The sequence below is a fragment of the Pseudorca crassidens genome, chromosome 3 (assembly GCF_039906515.1).
Source record: "Pseudorca crassidens isolate mPseCra1 chromosome 3, mPseCra1.hap1, whole genome shotgun sequence".
Lineage (NCBI taxonomy): Eukaryota > Metazoa > Chordata > Mammalia > Artiodactyla > Delphinidae > Pseudorca > Pseudorca crassidens.
Window position 1 is genome coordinate 136,704,050 of NC_090298.1, and position 19,910 is coordinate 136,723,959.

At 39.1% G+C, this 19,910-nt stretch overlaps 1 protein-coding gene across 7 annotated transcripts in view; it reads left to right on the forward strand.

Annotated features, from left to right (window-relative positions):
* LOC137221988 (zinc finger protein 454) overlaps positions 1–12,036 on the forward strand; it is a 51,690-nt gene extending 39,654 nt beyond the window's left edge. For 5 of the 7 annotated variants that reach the window (XM_067732542.1, XM_067732543.1, XM_067732546.1 and 2 more), the window contains one exon: positions 8,586–12,036. In XM_067732542.1, the coding sequence (XP_067588643.1) occupies positions 8,586–9,919 (1,334 nt within the window). In that variant the 3' untranslated portion in view covers positions 9,920–12,036. The remainder of the gene's footprint in view (positions 1–8,585) is intronic. The other 2 variants (XR_010942238.1, XM_067732547.1) reach the window with 2 other exon arrangements.
* The last annotated feature ends 7,874 nt before the right edge of the window (positions 12,037–19,910 follow it).

Sequence of the window (19,910 nt, forward strand, 5' to 3'; positions counted from 1 at the left end):
CTGGGTTGGGTCTTCGTTTCTGTGCGAGGGCTTTCTCTAGTTGCGGTGAGCGGGGGCCACTCTTCATTGCGGTGCATGGACCTCTCACTGTCGTGGCCTCTGTTGTTGCGGAGCACAAGCTCCAGACGCGCAGGCTCAGTAGTTGTGGCTCATGGGCCTAGTTGCTCTGCGGCATGTGGGATCTTCCCAGATCAGTGCTCGAACCCGTGTCCCCTGCATTGGCAGGCAGATTCTCAACCACTGAAAAACCAGGGAAGCCCTAATTTTATCTTTTTATTAAAATTTCCATCTTTATTTTTTTTTGTTCTACTTTTGACAGGTTTCTTCAGTTATGTCTTCCAGTTCATCTATTGAGATTTTTAAAATATTTTTAATGAGCTTCATTAAAGTATAATTTACATGCAATAAAATTCACCATTTTAAGTGTAATATTTGATCAGTTTTGACAAATTTATCACCAAATCAAAGGAATAACATTTTTGTCATCTCTAACCAAAAATGCCTTCTTACCTCTTTGCAATTAATCCCATCCCCTGTCCCCAGCCCCTGGTAACCACAGGTCTGCTTCTGTCACTGTGAGTTTACTTTTCCAGGATTGCTTTTCCATTGCCTAAAAATAGTTGTTTCACTTTTTCCCTGGTTTTCTAATTGTTTATGGTGGGAATTCTCTGTTGAGTTTTCAAATTCTGCCATCCTTTTTAATTTCCAAAAACTCTTGTTTTATTTGTAAGCTCTTATTCGTGTTTTACAATGGTAATATCTTACCTCTAAAGGTAATGATTTCCAAAAACACTTTCATCTCCCTTTATAGGCACTGTGTTCTCAAATTTTCTCTTTGATTGTTTTGATATCTCTTTGGTATCTCTTTCTTGTTAGAGGCTTTCCTCAGTTGGAAGAGGGAAACCTTCCAGCTCCTCTGAGTTGGGGAAGGGATCTGAGGGCATAAAGGCTTCATAAACTGACCTTAATCCAAAACTCCTTATTTTATCCACCCCCACTCTCAGATGTACTTGATAGTGCCAAGTCTTGAAACTTTTGATGATTTGGAGGAAATTGGGTCAGTTTCTGGTCCCTCCCTGGGGGTGACCTCTTGACTACATTGTATAGGGTTTGGATCATACTACTTGCATACCTTGTTTGATACCCTAGAGTTATCGATATATAGTTTAAACCCATACTTTTTTTTTAGTGCGGCCCAATGCAGCTACAGGTACTGCTCCTAATTCAGCCCCCATGAAGTAACCTGGGCCCCAGTGAGAACTGACTCTGAGGGTCCAGTCTTTCCCCATCTCAGTTTATCTTCAGCGTCGTGAAACCAGGGTGTGTTTGACCCCCTCTTGATAACACAATTAGATGAGTGTTTTCCTGTAACACAAAACGTTAAAAAGCCAGTTTTCTCTTATATATAGGTGATATGTTTTATGATCACAATCCAGAAAAGGCTTTAATAAATATAGCTATCTAATAGCTGCTAGAAAAGAAAGCTAGCAATTGGTTGTTTTTATTGAGCCAAATTATTATTTTTGAAAGCCACTCCCAGATTTTTTAAAGTAAACTTTTATTGAAGTAATACTAACACAGGAAAATACATAAATTATAAGTGTACAGCTCATCAGATTTTTACAGTATAAATACATCTGTATAACCAGCACCTATATCAGGAAATAAAATGTTCCTAGAACACCAGATATCCCCTCCCATCCCCTCTGTTTCTTTTGTCCTGAAGATAATTACTACCCTGACCATAGCTTTGTTTTGCCTATTTTAAAACTTTTTATAAATGGAATCATATGTGTCTACTCTTTTGTGTCTGGCTTCTTTGCTTTCACAGTGTATTTGAGATTCATCCATGTTGTCTTATGTAGCAATAGTTGATTCATTCTCATTGAGGTATGATATTTCACTCTGTAAACCTACCACTATTTATACATTCTACTGTTGCTAGACATTTGGTATATTTCTGACTTGGAGCTATTATCAGTAATACTGGAACTATTATGAACATTCTTGTACATCTTTTAGAGAATGTACGTTATACATTTCTCTTGAGCATATAGCTAGGAGTACTATGTTCATGAGTAGGCAAGCTTTTTTTTTTAATTTATTTTTTTTGGCTGCTTTGGGTCTTAGTTGCAGTGCACGGACTTCTCTCTAGTTGTGGTGTGACTGTTTTCTCTTCTCTAGTTGTGGCGCACAGGCTCCAGGGCACGTGGGCTCTGTAATTGTGGTGTGGGCTCCAGAGTATGTGGGCTCCATAGTTTGCGGCATGCAGGTTCTCTAGTTGAGGGATGTGAGCTCAGTAATTGTGGCTTGCGGGCTTAGTTGCCCCGCAGCATGTAGGATCTTAGTTCCCTGACCAGGGATCGAACCTGCGTCCCGTGCATTGTAAGGTGGATTCCTTACCACTGGACCACCAGGGAAGTCCCTGCAAGCTTTAATAGACACCGCCAAATAGTTTTTTTAAGTGGTTATACCCGTTTATACTCCAGCCAGCAGGATACGAAGGTTCCATGTCCTCTTATATACTTAGTATTGTCATTAAAATTTTGTTTTTCACCATTCTAGAGGATATATGGAGTATCTCATTGTATCTCAACTTATGACTAATGAAGTTGATCATCTTTTTATTTTTTTATTGATCATTTAAATATCCTCTTTTGTAAAGTATCTATAAGTCTCTCCCCTATTTTCTATTTAGTTGTCTAATCTTACCTTATTGATATATTTTAGGGTTGTACATTTGGGATTTGATCCTCTGTCATATAGATACATAATGCATTATAAATATTATTTCACACTTCGAATAATGATGTTATTTGGTAAACAGAAGTTCTAAATATTTAGGATAGTCCAATTAATTGGGGTTTTTCTTAAAGTTAATGCTTTTTGTGTCCTACTTAAGACATTTAATGCCATGAAGATCTTCTGTGTTTTCCTTTATTCTTTTGTTTTTCATATTTAGGTCTATAGTCCACATGGAAGATTTATTTTCATTATTTTCCATAAAGGTATTCAGTTGACCCAGGATCATTTACTGAAAAGACTATCATTTCCCCCATTGTACTGCAGTGTACCTTTGTCATACATAAGGGGACTGCATGGGCATAGGTCTGATTCTGGGTCTATAATCTGTTCCGCTGGCCTGTTTGTATACAGACTGGACTTCCTTAAATGTTCAGAAGAATTCACTAGTGAAGCCATCTCTGCTTGAAAATTTCTTTGTGAGAAGGTATTAAATGGAAGATTCAATTTATTTATTAGATGTAGGACCATTCAGATTTTCTGTTTCTTCTTGCATCTGTTTTGATACACTATACCTTCCTAGAATTTAGTCTTTTAGTTTATTGGCATAAAGTTTCCTCATTATGCTATTATCTTATAAATCTCTTTAGAATTTGTCTTGATGTCACCTTTATCATTCTTGATAGTGGTAATATGTGCCTTCTCTCTTTCTCCATTAGTCTTGATAGAGGTCTGTCAATTTTTTATTAAGTTATCGATTTCTGTTATTTTTATTATTTCTTTCCTTCTCCTTTGTATTTAATTTGCTATTTTTCTGATTTCTTGAGATTGATAATTGATACAGATAGATAGATGTACATTTCCTTCTAACCATGCTGTAGCTGCATTTTGTGAGTTTCATTTCATGGTTCTATTATCATTAAGTTTAAAATATTTTCTAATTTTTGTTTTGATTTCTTTATCAGTTATTTAGAAATGTATGGACTAGTTTTAAAATATCTGGATTTTCTAACCGTCTTTTTGGTGTTTTGTTATTCACTTCTGGCATAATTCCACTGAGTTCAGAATACACATTCTGAATGATCTCTGTCCTGTGAAATGTGTTCATACTACTTCACCTCCCAGTATATGTTCAGTTTTTGTAAATGTTCTATATGCACTTAAATATGTATATTCTGTCATTGTTGGGTATAGTGTTATAAGTATATCATTTAGATCAAGTTTGTTTATCTTGTTATTCAGATCCCCTATTCTTAATGGTTTGATTTGTGAGTTATTGAGGATGGTATGTAAACATATCTCACTATCATTGTTAAGGTTTCTCTATTTTTCCTTTTTATTTTCTCAATTTTTACTTTATACATTTTGAAGTTATATTATGTGAAAATGTAGATTTGTTATATTTTCCTAGATAATTGAACCTTTTGTCAATATGAACTATCTTAAAGCCTGTTTTCTCTAATATTATGAGATTTGTCTGATATTAGTGTAGGTATACCAGCTTTCTTGTGGTTAGTGCTTGCTTGATATCCTTTTCCATTCTTTTCTTTCCTTTTAATTCTGGATCTATATTTTTGATATTTCTCTCCTGAGTGCCATATAGTTGGATTTTATTTTTTTAATCCAGCCACACAACAGTTTTTTATTTGTTTGTTTGTTTGTTTGTTTTTGCAGTACATGGGCCTCTCACTGTTGTGGCCTCTCCCGTTGCGGAGCACAGGCTCCGTACGCGCAGGCTCAGCGGCCATGGCTCACGGGCCTAGCTGCTCCGTGGCATGTGGGATCTTCCCGGACCGGGGCATGAATCCGTGTCCCCTGCATCGGCAGGCAGACTCTCAACCATTGCACCACCAGGGAAGCCCAACCTTAGTTTTTTAATAGGAGAATTTAGACCAATTACTAATATGTATAGGATTGGACGTCTGCTATTTCATTATTTAATTTTAATTTTACTCACCTGCTTTAAGTCCATTTTTTTCTTGTCTTCTTTTGAATCAACTATTTTTACTGTTCCATATTCCAATGAGCTTGTACCTTCTTTAACTAGTCTTAAAGACTGTATGAGCTTGTATCTTCTTTAACCAGTCTTTTATTGGTAAGTCTAATAAGTAAAACCAGCTTATTACTATCCAAAATAAATAATTCCCAGGCAATGCTAATAGCTTAAAACAATACTATTTTCTTTCTTTCATGTCTTGTGGTGTTTTTGCTATGTATTTTAATTATGTATATATTTTCAACCTCTCAAGACATTATAATTATTGTTCTGTGCAATAATATTTTTATTTACTCTTTCCATTGCCTTTTCTTACTTTTACACCTGGGATTATCTTTCTTCTGCCTGGAACACTCCTTTTATTGTTTTTTTTTTAATATGGGCCTGCTGGTGACACAATCTCTGTTTTTATTTGTACAGAAATATCCATTTCATATTTACCTTTTTGGGACATTTTGTTTCTATTGAGTTCTAGTTTAGCAATTTTCAGCACTTCAGATGCTATTTCATTGTCGTCTTTTTTTTTTTTTAGACAATTACAGAGCTATTTTTTTAAATTTACTTAATTTATTTTTGTCTGCATTGGTTCTTCATTGCTGCACGCAGGCTTTCTCTAGTTGTGGTGAGCAGGGGCTACTCTTTGTGACGGTGCGTGGGCTTCTTGTTGCCGTGACTTCTCATTTTGCGGAGCACAGGTTCGAGGTGTGTGGGCTTCAGTAGGTGTGGCATGAGGGCTCAGTAGTTGTGGTTCATGGGCTGTATAGCGCAGGCTCAGTAGTCGTGGTACACAGGCTTAGTTGCTCCACAGCATGTGGGATCTTCCCAGACCAGGTCTTGAACCCATGTCCCCTGCATTGGCAGGCAGATTCTTAACCACTGTGCTATCAGGGAAGTTCCTATTTCGTTGTCTTCTGTTTTCCCTTGTTTTTGGTTGAAAAGAGAGCTATCAGTTTTATTTTTTTTCTCTTTTAAAGGTAATATATTTTTCCTCTCAAGGAAATTTCAAATTAATCTTATGTTTTCAGTAGTTTGACTATGGTGTACCTAGGTGGATTTTCTCTGAATTTATCCTGCTTGCAGTCTGTTGTGCTTCTCAAATTCATTTTTCAACCTTTTTTTTAAAAAATAGTGTTTTTTGCCCCATTCTTTTCCTTCTCCCATTCCAGAACTCCAGTCACACATGTGTTAATAAATGTTTTCACCATGTCTTATATGTCTTTTTAAATTTTTTCCTCCAGGTTTTACCATGGATATTTTCTGCCTATGTATTTTTTTTAGTTCACTATTCCTCTCTTCTGCTATGTCTGATATACTGTTTCTTAAAATATTTATTCATTTTATTTATTTATTCAAAAATTTTTTTTTTCTCTGTGTCAGGTTTTTGTTGTGGCATGCAGGATCTTCTTGTTGCAGTGCAGAGGCTCTTCGCTGTGGCACGTGGGCTTCTCTCTAGTTGTGGCGTGCGTGTTTTTTCTCTCTCTAGTTGTGACACTTGAGCTCCAGAGCACGTGGGCTCTGTAGTTTGTGACACACGGGCTTTCTAGTTGCGCACAGGCTCAGTAGTTGTGACGCACAGGCTTAGTTGCTCCGTGGCATGTGGGATCTTAGTTCCCTGACCAGGGATCGAACCCCTGTCTCCTGCATTGGAAGGCAGATTCTTTACCACTGGACGATCAGGGAAGTCCCAATGTCCAATATACTGTTAAAGCTATCTATTGAGTTCTTAATTTCAGTTATATTTTTCAGTTCTAGAATTTTCATTGGATTCTTTTGTTCCAATTCTCTGTTAAAGTTCTCATTCTTATCTGTTTTATTGAACATGTTAGTCACACTTATTTCAAACCCCATGTCTGATAATTTTGGTATCTGAGTTCTGAGGGTCTTTCTCTATTGTCTGTTTTTTCTCTTGATTCAATAATTTCTTAGTACTCCTGGTACTTTTTGACTGAATCCTTGACATCATGTGTGAAGGAGTGAATACGCTCTGGGTGATGTTATGTTCCTCCAGAGAAAATTTTCCTTCCCTCTGGTAGACAGCTGGAGTACAAGCAAACCACCCTAATCCATCCACCCAGGGACTCATTAGCTGGAGATTGGGTTGAATGTTTATGAAGCTTTACCTATCTCTTGTTTGCCCTTGCTGTTAGGTTGTAGACCTCCAGGAGTCCCAACTGAGAGCTTTACATGTTTACTCTGACCACTGTTCACCCCACAGCCCCCCAGAAGGTCCTGAACTCCAGTTTTTGGCTCAACAGTACTATAAGACTATAGAGAATTCTGAATTTCTGCTTAGCTTAGTCTCTTGCCCTGAGAAGTTTAAGAATTCAGCAGATTCTCTGACGAAAAAAAACACTGTTAGAATCACCTCTGTATTTCCCTTCTATCCCAAATATTAGACTATCAAGTTGGCTTCAAGTGATATCTGATGCCTTTAGACAGATTTTTTTTTTCAATTCAGATTTTTTGGGTGTTTTTTGCAAGAACCTGGTCTTCCACAGGCTACTTTGTCAGGTCCAGAAGCGAAAGTCAGTTCTTAAGATTTTGAGATTTGGCAAAACTGGTGTTTAACTTTAAACATTCTTTGTTTTGAGCAAGGATATATTATTCTAAGCTCACAAGGATTTTAGCCTTAAAGTGCACCTGTTTAACTTTCTTTTCCAGGTAAGTACAAGGAGTTTTATTATTATTATTATTATTATTATTATTATTATTATTATTATAGCTCTTTATAGATTTTCTGGAGTGAGTAGGAGAAAAAAGCATTGAGGGAGGCTTGTTCTTGATAGGCTTTCCCAGGAATCTTTGCATCATCTGTGTTAGTATCAAGTCCTTATCATTGCATTTCTTAGTACAAAGTCTTAAATAGACTTAACACAAAAGACAGATATTCACAAATACGTACAGAAAACTAGTATGCATTCAGAACTCTACTTGTTAATATCAGGATACCCATGAGACCAAGTGAGACTGTTGTTGAGTAAGTGTGGAATTTGTTTTGGGGGAGAGGAATAATTTTGTCAGACAATTCATGAGACCTTGGCCCAGATCCCAGTAGCAGAGTCCCATTTCTAATGACTATTATACTCCTTTCCCCAAATTCAGGGCCTTGCCTCCAAGACATACTGGATATATCCTGGCAGATTTGCTGCTTTCTTCCTAATTTTTTATGTTCACATATACATCCTCATGGTACATTTTCCTTATATCAATGTCACATTATTCATATAGGTTTGAAGATGTTGCTTCCTCACTGGTAGCAGGAGGTTCTAACTTTATTAGTAGGTATCAGTGTTTCACAGGCTCTATAGTAGCCTAACTTTTTATTTTCCATCTGAATGCTAAAATGTGTCTATAAAACATAAATGCTGGTTTTAGTAGTTACTCCGAAGCTGAACTTTTTTTCTACCAAGTGTTGACCTCTAGTTTCAATGGTTTCTTAAGGTCACATCTAGGTTATTTTAAAGACCATATCACTAAAACAGATAAGGTACATTTTTTTCTTATCTGTTAGCATAGTGTGGTCTTACAGGTATTTTTGAGGCTTCAAAATTCAGGTAACTTCTCTGTAATCACAAAGAAAATAAATATTGTACTCAGGATCCCAGCTCAGGCCTGTGACTTCTGAATGCCAGCTCCAAGCTCTCCTGCTTCATACATTGTATAGTTGTCAACCCCTTCCTGCCATGTCCTCTGTTCACCTCTTCTCCCTTTTCCTGTTTTATCTTCACTTCAAGAAATCTTCAAAATTACAACGTCTCTGTTAGCATTATAAACAAGGTCACGTTCTTATCCCAACTAGATGTTTTACTAGGATAAAACAGACATTTGAATTTTTGATGTCTTTCAGATTGGATGACTACACCTGTGAGTAAGAAATCAACTCTCAAGGCAGATATTCCTGAAGGAGAATTGGGTCAGTGGATGATAAAGGAAAGATTCACTAAAGATACTCACTGGAAATATGATACACTGTTGGAATGGCAGCATGGAAGCCAGGAGATAAAGTTGCAGCAAGTGATGCTTGCTCATGAGAAAACTTCATCTGTGGTTGGTAACCAGAAATGTGATGAATCTGGGAAGCACTGCACCATGAGCTCATCCTTTGTTCAGAGTCAGGGATTTCAATCTAGCAAAAAAGCCTTTGAGTGTAGTGAGTGTGGAAAAGTCTTCACTAAGAGTTCAACCCTCAATAAACATCAGAAGATTCATACTGAAAAACTTAATGCAAATCGGAAAATTCTTATTAAAGAGAAGCGATATGAATGTAGAGAATGTGGGAAAGCCTTTCACCAGAGCACACACCTCATCCATCACCAAAGAATTCACACTGGTGAGAAGCCGTATGAATGTAAGGAATGTGGCAAGGCCTTCTCAGTGAGTTCCTCACTTACTTATCATCAGAAAATTCATACTGGAGAGAAGCCTTTTGAATGCAACTTATGTGGAAAAGCTTTTATCCGAAACATACACCTTGCCCACCATCATAGAATACATACTGGAGAGAAGCCTTTTAAATGTAACATATGTGACAAAGCCTTTGTGTGCAGGGCACATCTTACCAAACACCAGAATATTCATAGTGGAGAGAAACCCTATAAATGTAATGAATGTGGGAAGGCCTTCAATCAGAGTACAAGTTTTCTTCAGCATCAGAGAATTCACACTGGGGAGAAGCCTTTTGAATGTAATGAATGTGGGAAGGCTTTCAGGGTGAACTCTTCCCTTACTGAACATCAAAGAATTCATACTGGAGAGAAACCTTATAAGTGTAACGAATGTGGGAAAGCTTTCAGGGATAATTCATCCTTTGCTCGACATCGGAAAATTCATACTGGAGAGAAACCTTACAGATGTGGTTTGTGTGAGAAAGCCTTCAGGGACCAATCAGCCCTAGCCCAGCATCAGAGAATTCATACTGGGGAGAAACCTTATGCGTGTAATATATGTGAGAAAGCATTCAGTGACCATTCAGCCCTCACTCAACATAAGAGAATTCATACTAGAGAAAAACCTTATAAATGTAAAATCTGTGAGAAAGCCTTTATCCGAAGTACACATCTGACTCAACATCAGAGGATTCACACGGGAGAGAAACCCTATAAATGTAATAAATGTGGGAAAGCTTTCAACCAGACTGCAAACCTCATTCAGCATCAGAGACATCATATTGGAGAAAAGTGATATGGAAGAGCTTTGAGACTAAGTGTATTAATTATTGAATGCAAGAGAATTTCCATTCTACATAATAACCATGAAAGCTTACATGAAGATAGTCATTTTATTTACTGAGAGTCAAGGTTCACAGTAGTGTGGGTTTTGAGAACTTAAGAATGTCAAACACTCCTCATAATTCAGAACTGCCTCAGTTGAATAGTCTGAATTAGTCTGAATTACCAAGTATCAGAACCAACATGGACCTTCATTAACAATATAGAAATTAGTTGACCATTAAGATAAATTATAAAATTGTAAAAATTGAGAAGCACAGGAACAAAAAAGTAAGAAAATGGTCTATAAGCATTTTACTGTACTTGATTCTCTTATATAGGAGGGTTTCTACCTTTAATGGAATGCTTTGTTTTCCTCACCCCCACTATTTACACCCAGTGTAAAGAAAGTGCAGTCACCTGTGCACTGGCCCAGGAGTTACTTAAATTATGCTTCCCACCTTCTGCTTCAAACCAACTTTTGTCAGATTTCCCTGGTTCATGTGTCCACTGGCTTCTTACCTGTATTCTTCTCCTGGGACAGTTCATTTGAACTGTGTGTCCCTTTTTGATTTAGCAACTCCTAACTGATAACATCACATCAGTTACTACCACCCAGTTTGCCCTTGAAGACTGTGGTTATCTGACCTCACACAGTCCATGATTCTGGATGTTGTTCCAAACCCAGCTTTCAGAACTCAGGACCCCTATCTGGAAGGCAGAGGTTGATAAAAATTCCTGAGTAACCCAGGTCCTCTGGGCTTCAGTTTGACTCTGACCCTCGGATAATCCCTAAAGTAGGGGCTTAATCTGTGCAGACATTCCCCCCGCCAGTTGTTCTGCACTGTAGTTACACTACACATGGCAGTCAGGGGCATGCTCAGCTTCGGGTGTGACGATCCCAGCCACCTAGAGATGTTCTGGGCACTGCTACTTCTGTGACTTGCCATTTCCTGATGTGCATCTGACAAGGGAGGTTAGAGCCTCAAGGGAGTTGTCAAAAGGCTCTCACCCACTTTTTCCCTTGACTGGGCAATCCTCTGTGTCCACTGCATTAGTGTATATTTGTTACTCCCAGAATATTGAACTGCTGCATCCTGGTTCTTGCCCTGCTTTTGTCTACTTTTCTGAAGGTATCAACTCTGTTCACAGAAAACACAGAGAGCTTTGAATTTCTGATTTTGCATTTGGAAGTGGCCATTTCGTGTCCTCCACCTGGGTATTCCACCACTTAAAGATTACTCCGTTCTGACAGTGGTGAGCAGCGTGTTGAGTAATTCCATGGAGTAGTCAACAGCACCATGACATTCTCTGGCAGGGGCAGTGTCCATGCCCAGAAGTCTGAGTAATACTCTAGTCCTGCAGGTACATTTCCTTCACTATCTTTAATTCTTCAGTGCTGTCTGTAGAAGTCACAGATAAAATAACATCTGTGTCCCTTCACACACAGCCTCTGGGGGCACCTCCCCTTCCCCACCACAAAGAATGTGGAGCCTGCACTACTGCAGACTGGAGCATACTACAGCATGAAGGTGGAAGAGCAAATCAACTGTTGTCTGGGAAGCAGTGTGACAGGTTCCTGGTCTGTGGAAGTGCTCTCTATCAATTTGGGCAACTGCCGGCCCCTACGAATGCTGCACCTCAGCTCCAAGTTACAGGAGAGGATAGGCTGTCGTGGTGGAATCAGGACTTCAGGTTGAACATGGACTTGGAAGCTTCCAGCAGCTTTAAATACCCAAGTTCTCTAAATTCAGCTCCCACCTAATAAAGGCCAGTGGTGTGGGTAGGCATCTCCTGTTAGATCAGCAACTCATCCTTTCTTCCTTATTGTGCTTCAGGTGAAGCAGCATTTCAAGAGGTTGCTTGGAACTCTCCATGCCCTGGGCCCACACATGTTCATCTGCAGCCTTACATGGCTGGCAACCCCAGATTCCACAATAAACTTGGAAAGCTGCTCACTGCTACAGAGATCTGCCTTCAGTACTATCCCTATGGCCCGCCTTGTCCTCACTATTACCTCCTTGCCTTGAATCCCTCACAAGGAACATATTTCTCAGCTAACTTTGTTGTTCCTTATTTTTTTTTTTTTTTTTTTTTTCTGTATGCAGGCCTCTCACTGTTGTGGCTTCTCCCATTGTGGAGCACACGCTCCAGACGCACAGGTTCAGTGACCATGGCTCACAGGCCCAGCCACTCCGCGGCATGTGGGATCTTCCCGGACCGGGGCACGAACCCGTGTCCCCTGCATCAGCAGGCGGACTCTCAACCACTGCACCACCAGGGAAGCCCATGCCTTTTGTTTTTAATGAGAGCTGCTGCCCCTTGGAATGTGCTTGCATTTGGGCTAAGGCCAAGACCTTCTGCCACTCATCCCAGTGGCAGCTCCAGCAGCTGTGCTTCCACCAGCATTAGTGCAGTCTGAAGGCCCTCCATATGATTACAGTCCACTTTCCCTGAGCCCACCACTGTCAGGCTTGGGTCTTCATGAAATTAGACCTCTGAGATGCCTCTGAGATGCCCCCTGGCTGGGGAGACAAAAAGTAAATGGCCTATTAGAAATGCCTGAGTCAACTTGGATATATTTATGATAGTACTGTTCATCTGACCAGACCATTAGCATTGGCTTTATTACATTATGCCATATGATTAACACCTTATGGTATGACCACCTCAACTAAGTGAGCCAAAATTCGCCTGGGTGCTATTTCATACTTTTTAAATCTGAAGTAGGTTCTCCACACCGACAGTCTAACCTTGGGCTTAACCCCCCAAAAGTGCGTTTTTGAGAACTCTGAGTTAAAGTCCCTCAGCCACCTTTTCTTCTGCCAGCTGATCTGCATGGTATTAGACAAGAGTTGAGCAATTATTTATTTTTTAAAGTTTCTTTAACATACTTTATCTCATAGTAATTTTTCGTGAATACCTTGTTATAGAAAAAGTCTAAAGTAATGTAGATAATATTAAGCTTATATTGGTGAATTAGTTTATAAAAAATATATTCATATGAATTGTCTTATCTGTGCCTAACAAGAGTTGAGCAATTATTGACAGGGACTTTTCTCTACACCAACCTCCTAGGAGGAGCAGTTCATTCTGCACCTCGCTTTTCTAGTTTTACTGATAGACACCATGACAGAAGATGAGGACCACTGTTTGGGACACTCCAGGGTTAGATGTGCCGTCCTTAGCACATCCAGCCCAACCCCCACTACTCCTTACTGGCACAAACACTTCCCAGCACACCCACGACTATGCCATCTCAAGATAACGGGTCTGGGGCTTCCCTGGTGGTGCAGTGGTTAAGAATCTGCCTGCCAATGCAGGGGACATGCATTCGAGCCCTGGTCCAGGCAGATCCCACATGCTGCAGAGAAACTAAGCCCGTGTGCCACAACTACTGAGCCTGAGCTCTAGAGCCTGTGAACCACAACTGCTGAGCCCGTGTGCCACAACTACCGAGTCCGCATGCCTAGAACCCATGCTCTGCAACAAGAGAAGCCACCTCAATGAGCCTGTGCACTGCAAGGAAGAGTTTAGCCCCTGCTCGCTGCAACTAGAGAAAGCCTGCGCAGCAACGAAGACCCAACGCAGCCAAAAATAAATAAAAAATAAATTTTTTAAAAAAGTGGGGCGTGTGGGTAGGGAGAGTTGGGAACCATGTGAGCAAGGTGAGATTGGATGAGAAGAGGTGAGACCACACAGCCGGACCAGCCTGTGCGATGAGCTTTGGCAGTTTAACACAAAGGAAGCTACTGTCAGGTTTTAGCTTTTGCATTTCAAACTTCTAAGCTACAGAGAGTTCCCACTGATATATAAATTTTACTAGAGCATAAAAGATTGTAAATTTTTCTGATTTTTTTCTTTCCCAATTAATTTCCCTTGTAATGAATAAGAAATTCCAAAGTTGGAAAAACTATTTAACCACCTAAAGTTCAATTGCTAATTTATTTCAGCAATATACCTTAACCAACGTACAGGGTTGCTCTCTGACACAACCCTGATTATTACCTGATGTTATTTTATAATTTCTAGCTCTTAGATACAAAAAATAAAGAATTATAAATATATTTTCAGGCAGGCATATGCCAGATTCCCCCTGGTAAGTTGCCCCAGGCTCCTGACCAATCTTTCTGGTGTGCTCCAGTCCATCTCCCACTCCAGCAACCAGTGATGTGTCCACCCTGCAGATGGTGAGGTCTCACCCACTTAAAAGCAAGGCCTTCAAGACCCTTCGCAACCAGATCCATGTAGACTCTCCAGCCTCATCTCCCTACCTTACCCTGCAAAAATGGAACTGCCAGTAACTCCTGGCATGCCAGATTGGGTTATCATCATCTCTTTGTCTAGTTCCCCAAGAAGGCTGTGAGCTAATGTTAAGAACTTGGCCCAGAACCCAACTCAAATTGAGCACATAGTGCTGTCAACAGATATGTGTTAAATTAGTAAACAGGTGATCCTCACTATTTCCAACAAATAATTTGCTGAGGCCTGTATGGTTTATGACATATCTCTTTAAAGTAAAATGCCTTCAGTTGGCTTATGGGTTATAAAATGCACTTCTATTCCCAGGGCTACATTATAAGGGAAAATTCTGTACTCAGCCAGCTACCCTGTGTATAAATGTTGGGGAGGAGAAAGGAAGTGGGAGGAGTGGCTGCGTTATCCTCTGAATGTTATTCAGTAGATATATCACTGTTTTTAAAGTGATTTAATGTGGTTTCTTTTTTTCCTTTTTGATAGCACGTGGTACAAATTCAAAACTTGTACAGTGAAAAGCAACTGCCTCTCTCCCATTCCTCCACCTTCCCAGTTTCTCTCCCCAGAGGCAACAGCAGTTACCAGATTCTATGTGTCCTTCCAGAGATAGTCTATACATATACAACCCCCAACTTTTTTTTTTTTTTTGCGGTACGTGGGCCTCTCACTGTTGTGGCCTCTCCCGTTGCGGAGCACAGGCTCCAGAGGCCCAGGCTCAGCGGCCATGTCTCACGGGCCTAGCCACTCCACGGCATGTGGGATCTTCCCGGACTGGGGCACGAACCCGTGTCCCCTGCGTCGGCAGGCAGACTCTCAACCACTGCACCACCAGGGAAGCACTCCCCAACTTTTTTATAACACAGATACTGATATGTTGTCCTGTGTTTTGCTTTTATTTAACAACATATCTCAAAGATGTTTTCATTGTAGTACATATAGAACTTCCTCATTCTTTCCGGTGGCTGCAAAATATTCCATTGCTTGTGATAAAGGAAATATTCACATATTGAAGTATGGGGAAGTCATTCTGGCTTATACATGTGTTAACTTGAATTTGATGCTAACTAAAACAGCCTGTTTGTGGCCTATCAAACATACATTGTACATCTGCTTTAATTATTAAAGAAAAGGACACATTGACCAAAAGTAATGTCCATATTAAAAATAAAGATTAAATGCCTCCCTTCCTGGGACACCAATGCTGGTACTCCTTCTATGATAAGGCTGCTTTCCAGGTGCCAAGGCCATACTGACTTACTGTGTATGTGCTGATCTGTTTTTTGAAAACTTGAAGGAATGTATCCCTGACTTGTTTAATGTTCTTTGTTCTAACAAGATATAAAACTGTGCTGAAAGCCATGCTTCTCTGGAGCAGTTCCTCAGAGTCATCTGAGAGGCTGTCTTCTGGGCTATGGTTCTCAGTTTGGCTCAAATAAAACTGTTTTCTATTCCTATTATAGATTATTTATTGGTTGGCCTCATCGACACATGGATGCACCATAATACACTTAAATCAGTGCTCCCAACTGAGGTGCAGTGAGGTTGTTTTCAATCTTTCATTATTTCAAACAATGCTGCAATTAATGTTCTTAGATATGTGCCATTTCGTGCAAGTATTTCTGGTGGAAAAACTCCCTGAAGTGAGCTGCTAGGTTCAAAGGGTGTGCGCATTTTTAAATTTAGAAAAACAGTGCCATCTAGCCCCCCTTAGAGGATGTACTGTGTGTATTCCACGGGCCATGGGAGGTGGGGGCCATGCCCCACAACTTGCCAGCACAGAACATTAGCTAACTCTTTGATCTTTGCCAATCTGATAAAAAGGGTGTCTTAAGGTGGGTTTTTGTTCCAGCTTGATTGAGATATAATCAATATACAGCATTCTGTAAGTTTAAGGTGTACAATGTGATGATTTTTTTGTTGGTGGTGTATAATTTCTTTACAATGTTGTGTTAGTTTCTGCTGTACAGTGAAGTGAATCAGCTATGTGTATACCTATATCCCCTCCCTCTTGGACCTCCCTCCTACCCCACCCCCAATCCCACCCATCTAGGTCATCACAGAGCACTGAACTGAGCTTCTTGTGCTTTATAGCATGTTCCCACTAGCTATTTTATGCATGGTAGTGTATTTATGTCAATCTTAATCTCCCAATTCGCCCCACCCTCCCCTTCCCATCCTGTGTCCACATGTCCATTCTCTACTTCTACATCTCTATTCCTGCCCTGCAAATAGGTTCATCTGTACCATTTTTCTAGATTCCACATATATATGCATTAACATACGATATTTGTTTTTCTCTTTCTGGCTTACTTCACTCTGTATGACAGACTCTAGGTCCATCCACATCTCTATAAATGACTCAATTTCGTTCCTTTTTATGGCTGAGTAATATTCCATTGTATATATGTACCACATCTTCTTTATCCATTCATCTGTCATTGGACATTTAGGTTGTTTCCATGTCATGGCTATTGTAAATAGTGCTGCAATGAACATTGGGGTACATGTGTCCTTTTGAATTATGGTTTTCTCAGGGTATATGCACAGTAGTGGGATTGCTGAGTCATATGGTAGTTCTATTTTTAGTTTTTTAAGGAACCTCCATACTGTTCTCCATAGTGGCTGTATCAATTTACATTCCCATCAACAGTGCAAAAGGGTTCCCTTTTCTCCACACCCTCTCCAACATTTATTGTTTGTAGATTTTTTTGATGATGGCCATTCTGACCAGTGTGAGGTGATACTTCACTGTAGTTTTTATTTGCATTTCTCTAATAATTAGTGATGTTGAGCATCTTTTCATGTGCCTCTTGTCTATCTGTACCAATGGCATTCTTCACAGAATTAGAACAAAAATTTTTGTTCTAATTTTCTAATTCCATACAATTTGTATGGAAACACAAAAGATCCTGAGTAGCCAAAGCAATCTTGAGAAAGAAAAATGAAGCTGGAGGAATCAGGCTCCCTGACTTCAAACTATACTACAAAGCTACAGTAATCAAGACAGTATGGTACTGGCACAAAAACAGAAATACAGATCAATGGTGCAGGACAGAAAGCCCAGAGATAAACCCACACACATATAGTCACCTAATTTATGACAAAGGAGGCAAGAATATACAATGGAGAAAAGACAGCCTCTTCAATAAGTAGTGTTGGGAAAACTGGACAGCTACATGTTAAAGAATGAAATTAGAACTCTCCCTAACACCATACACAAAAATAAACTCAGAATGGATTAAAGACCTAAATGTAAGACCAGACACTATAAAAACTCTTAGAGGAAAAATAGGAAAATCACTATTTGACATAAACCAGAGCAAGATCTTTTTTGACCCACCTCTTTGAGTAATGAAAATAAAAACAAAAATAAACAATGGGACCTAATTAAACTTAAAAGCTTTTGCATAGCAAAGGAAACTATAAACAAGATGAAAAAACAACCCTCAGAATAGGAGAAAATATTTGCAAATGAAGCAATGGAAAAAGAATTAATCTCCAAAATATACAAACAGCTCATGTAGCTCAATATCAAAAAAACTCCAAACAACTCAATTAAAAAATGGGCAGAAGACCTAAATAGATATTTCACCAAAGAAGACATACAGATGGCCAAAAGGCACAATGTGATGATTTGATACACATATATATTGCAAAATGTTTACCACAATGAGGTTAGTTAGCACAGCCTTCACCTCACATAATTACAATGTTGTTCTCATTGTATGGTGAGAACATTACAGCTCTACTCTCATAGCAACTTTCAAGTGTACAATGCAGTATTGTTAACTCATTCACCATGCTGAACATTAGATCCTGGCACTTACTCATAACTGAGAGTGCAGTTGTCTTACAATGAATTAGATTGGGCATCATTTCGTGTGCTTAAGAGCCACTGTATATCTCATTCTAGGTTTGTTGGCTTCTAGAAATCAATTTGTAGGTTCTCTTCCATAACCAGGCAATTAGCCCATTGTCATGAGTTGCAAATGTATTTTAAGTTTTGTTTTTGGTCTTTTAACTTTGTACATAATGGTGTTTTTATTTGTTACAAAGCTTTATTTTTAAACAAAATTGATTAATTTTTTCTTTCATGGCTTCTGAGTTTTAAATCACAGGTAAAAAGTACTTATCCACACCAAGATTACTTTTCAAATTGTCCACTGTTTTCCAGTTTTATTTTTTACTTTAAAATCTTTGAGCCCTTGAAATAATTTTGGGTAAGATGTAAGACTATAGGGCAAATTTAAATTTTTTCAAGATGGCTATCCAGATGTCACAACATTGTTTATTAATTAAGCCATATTTCCCCCTGCTGATTTAAGATGTCATCTTTATCTTTCACCACATTTCACACATATTTTGGTCTTTTTGGACCATTCTGTCCCATTGGTCTATGATCTATGAAGCTGTACTTTGAATTATTATAGCTTGATATATATGTGTGTATATATGTATATATGTTTATATAGATTGACCTTAAAATACAGACAATAAAATTTATGTATTTCTGAAGTAATTTATCTCAAAATCTTTCTTCACTTTACTTAAGAGGATAATTATAACTTAATTTTTTGTGTGTGTGTGTGGTACGTGGGCCTCTCACTGTTGTGGCCTCTCCCACTGCGGAACACAGGCTCCGGACGCGCAGGCTCAGTGACCATGGCTCACGGGCCCAGCCGCTCCACGGCATGTGAGATCTTCTCGGACCGGGGCACGAACCCGTGTTCCCTGCATCGGCAGGCGGACTCTCAACCACTGCGCCACCAGGGAAGCCTTATAACTTGATTTTAATGCTGGGAAGAATGTCGATGAAGATTTTAAGTCTTTCACGTCAATGAAGATTTAAAAAGTGAGAAACTGGGTCTTACCTTTTAGACCCAGTTTTCAAGGATGTGTTTCAGTCCTTTGTACACATCCTTTTCCTTCACAGTTGAATTCCCTGACAACCAACCTAGTCTAAGGAGCAACTCTGAATGGAGCTCAAGAGTCACTGCTTTTGGCACATTTAAGGGTGTCCATGTGTCTTTGTTTCTATGTGGTTTTAGCCCTTTATCTTTTCTTGCTTTATTTTTAACTTTAGTCATTGGACAAAAAGTCAGCATGATATAAAAAATCATGGTTAACAAACTTGACCTTATAGGACTATATACAGAATGCATCATTGACCCCTGCAGAAAACTGATGGTAATGAAATGTTACATATCAAAGCTAATGTAGACCTCTTATTCTACTTGAAATGCTAGATTGTGTGTGATCCCCTTCATGGATGATATTTTCAAGCTTGTCTTCATAGTAAGCAGGTTATTTTATTATTTTTTCTTGAAAATGTGGTCCTTTTTTTCCATGTGAATACTTCAAGGGAAGTCATCACTAGCTTTTGTTTAGTATAAAAAAGGAAAAAAGAAAGCTACAAAAAATAACCTTGGACTTAAAGGAAACCTAAGTCTGTCACTAGGAGCCTGGTTGAAGAATTCATATTTTTATAAAGGAAATAGAGTTCAGATTTTTCTACATAGCAGTTTTTAAAGAAGCAATGCTAGTGCAGGGGTTGAGAGGCTTATTTCCCAGGCTCAAAGTGATTTTGGGAAGGTGTAGCAGGTTATTTTTTTAATTTGTGTCTGATAATTTCAATATCTGGAGTATTTGCTCCAGATAGTTTTCTGCTGGTTGTTTATCATGGTGCTTTATTTCCCTCTTTGACTGAT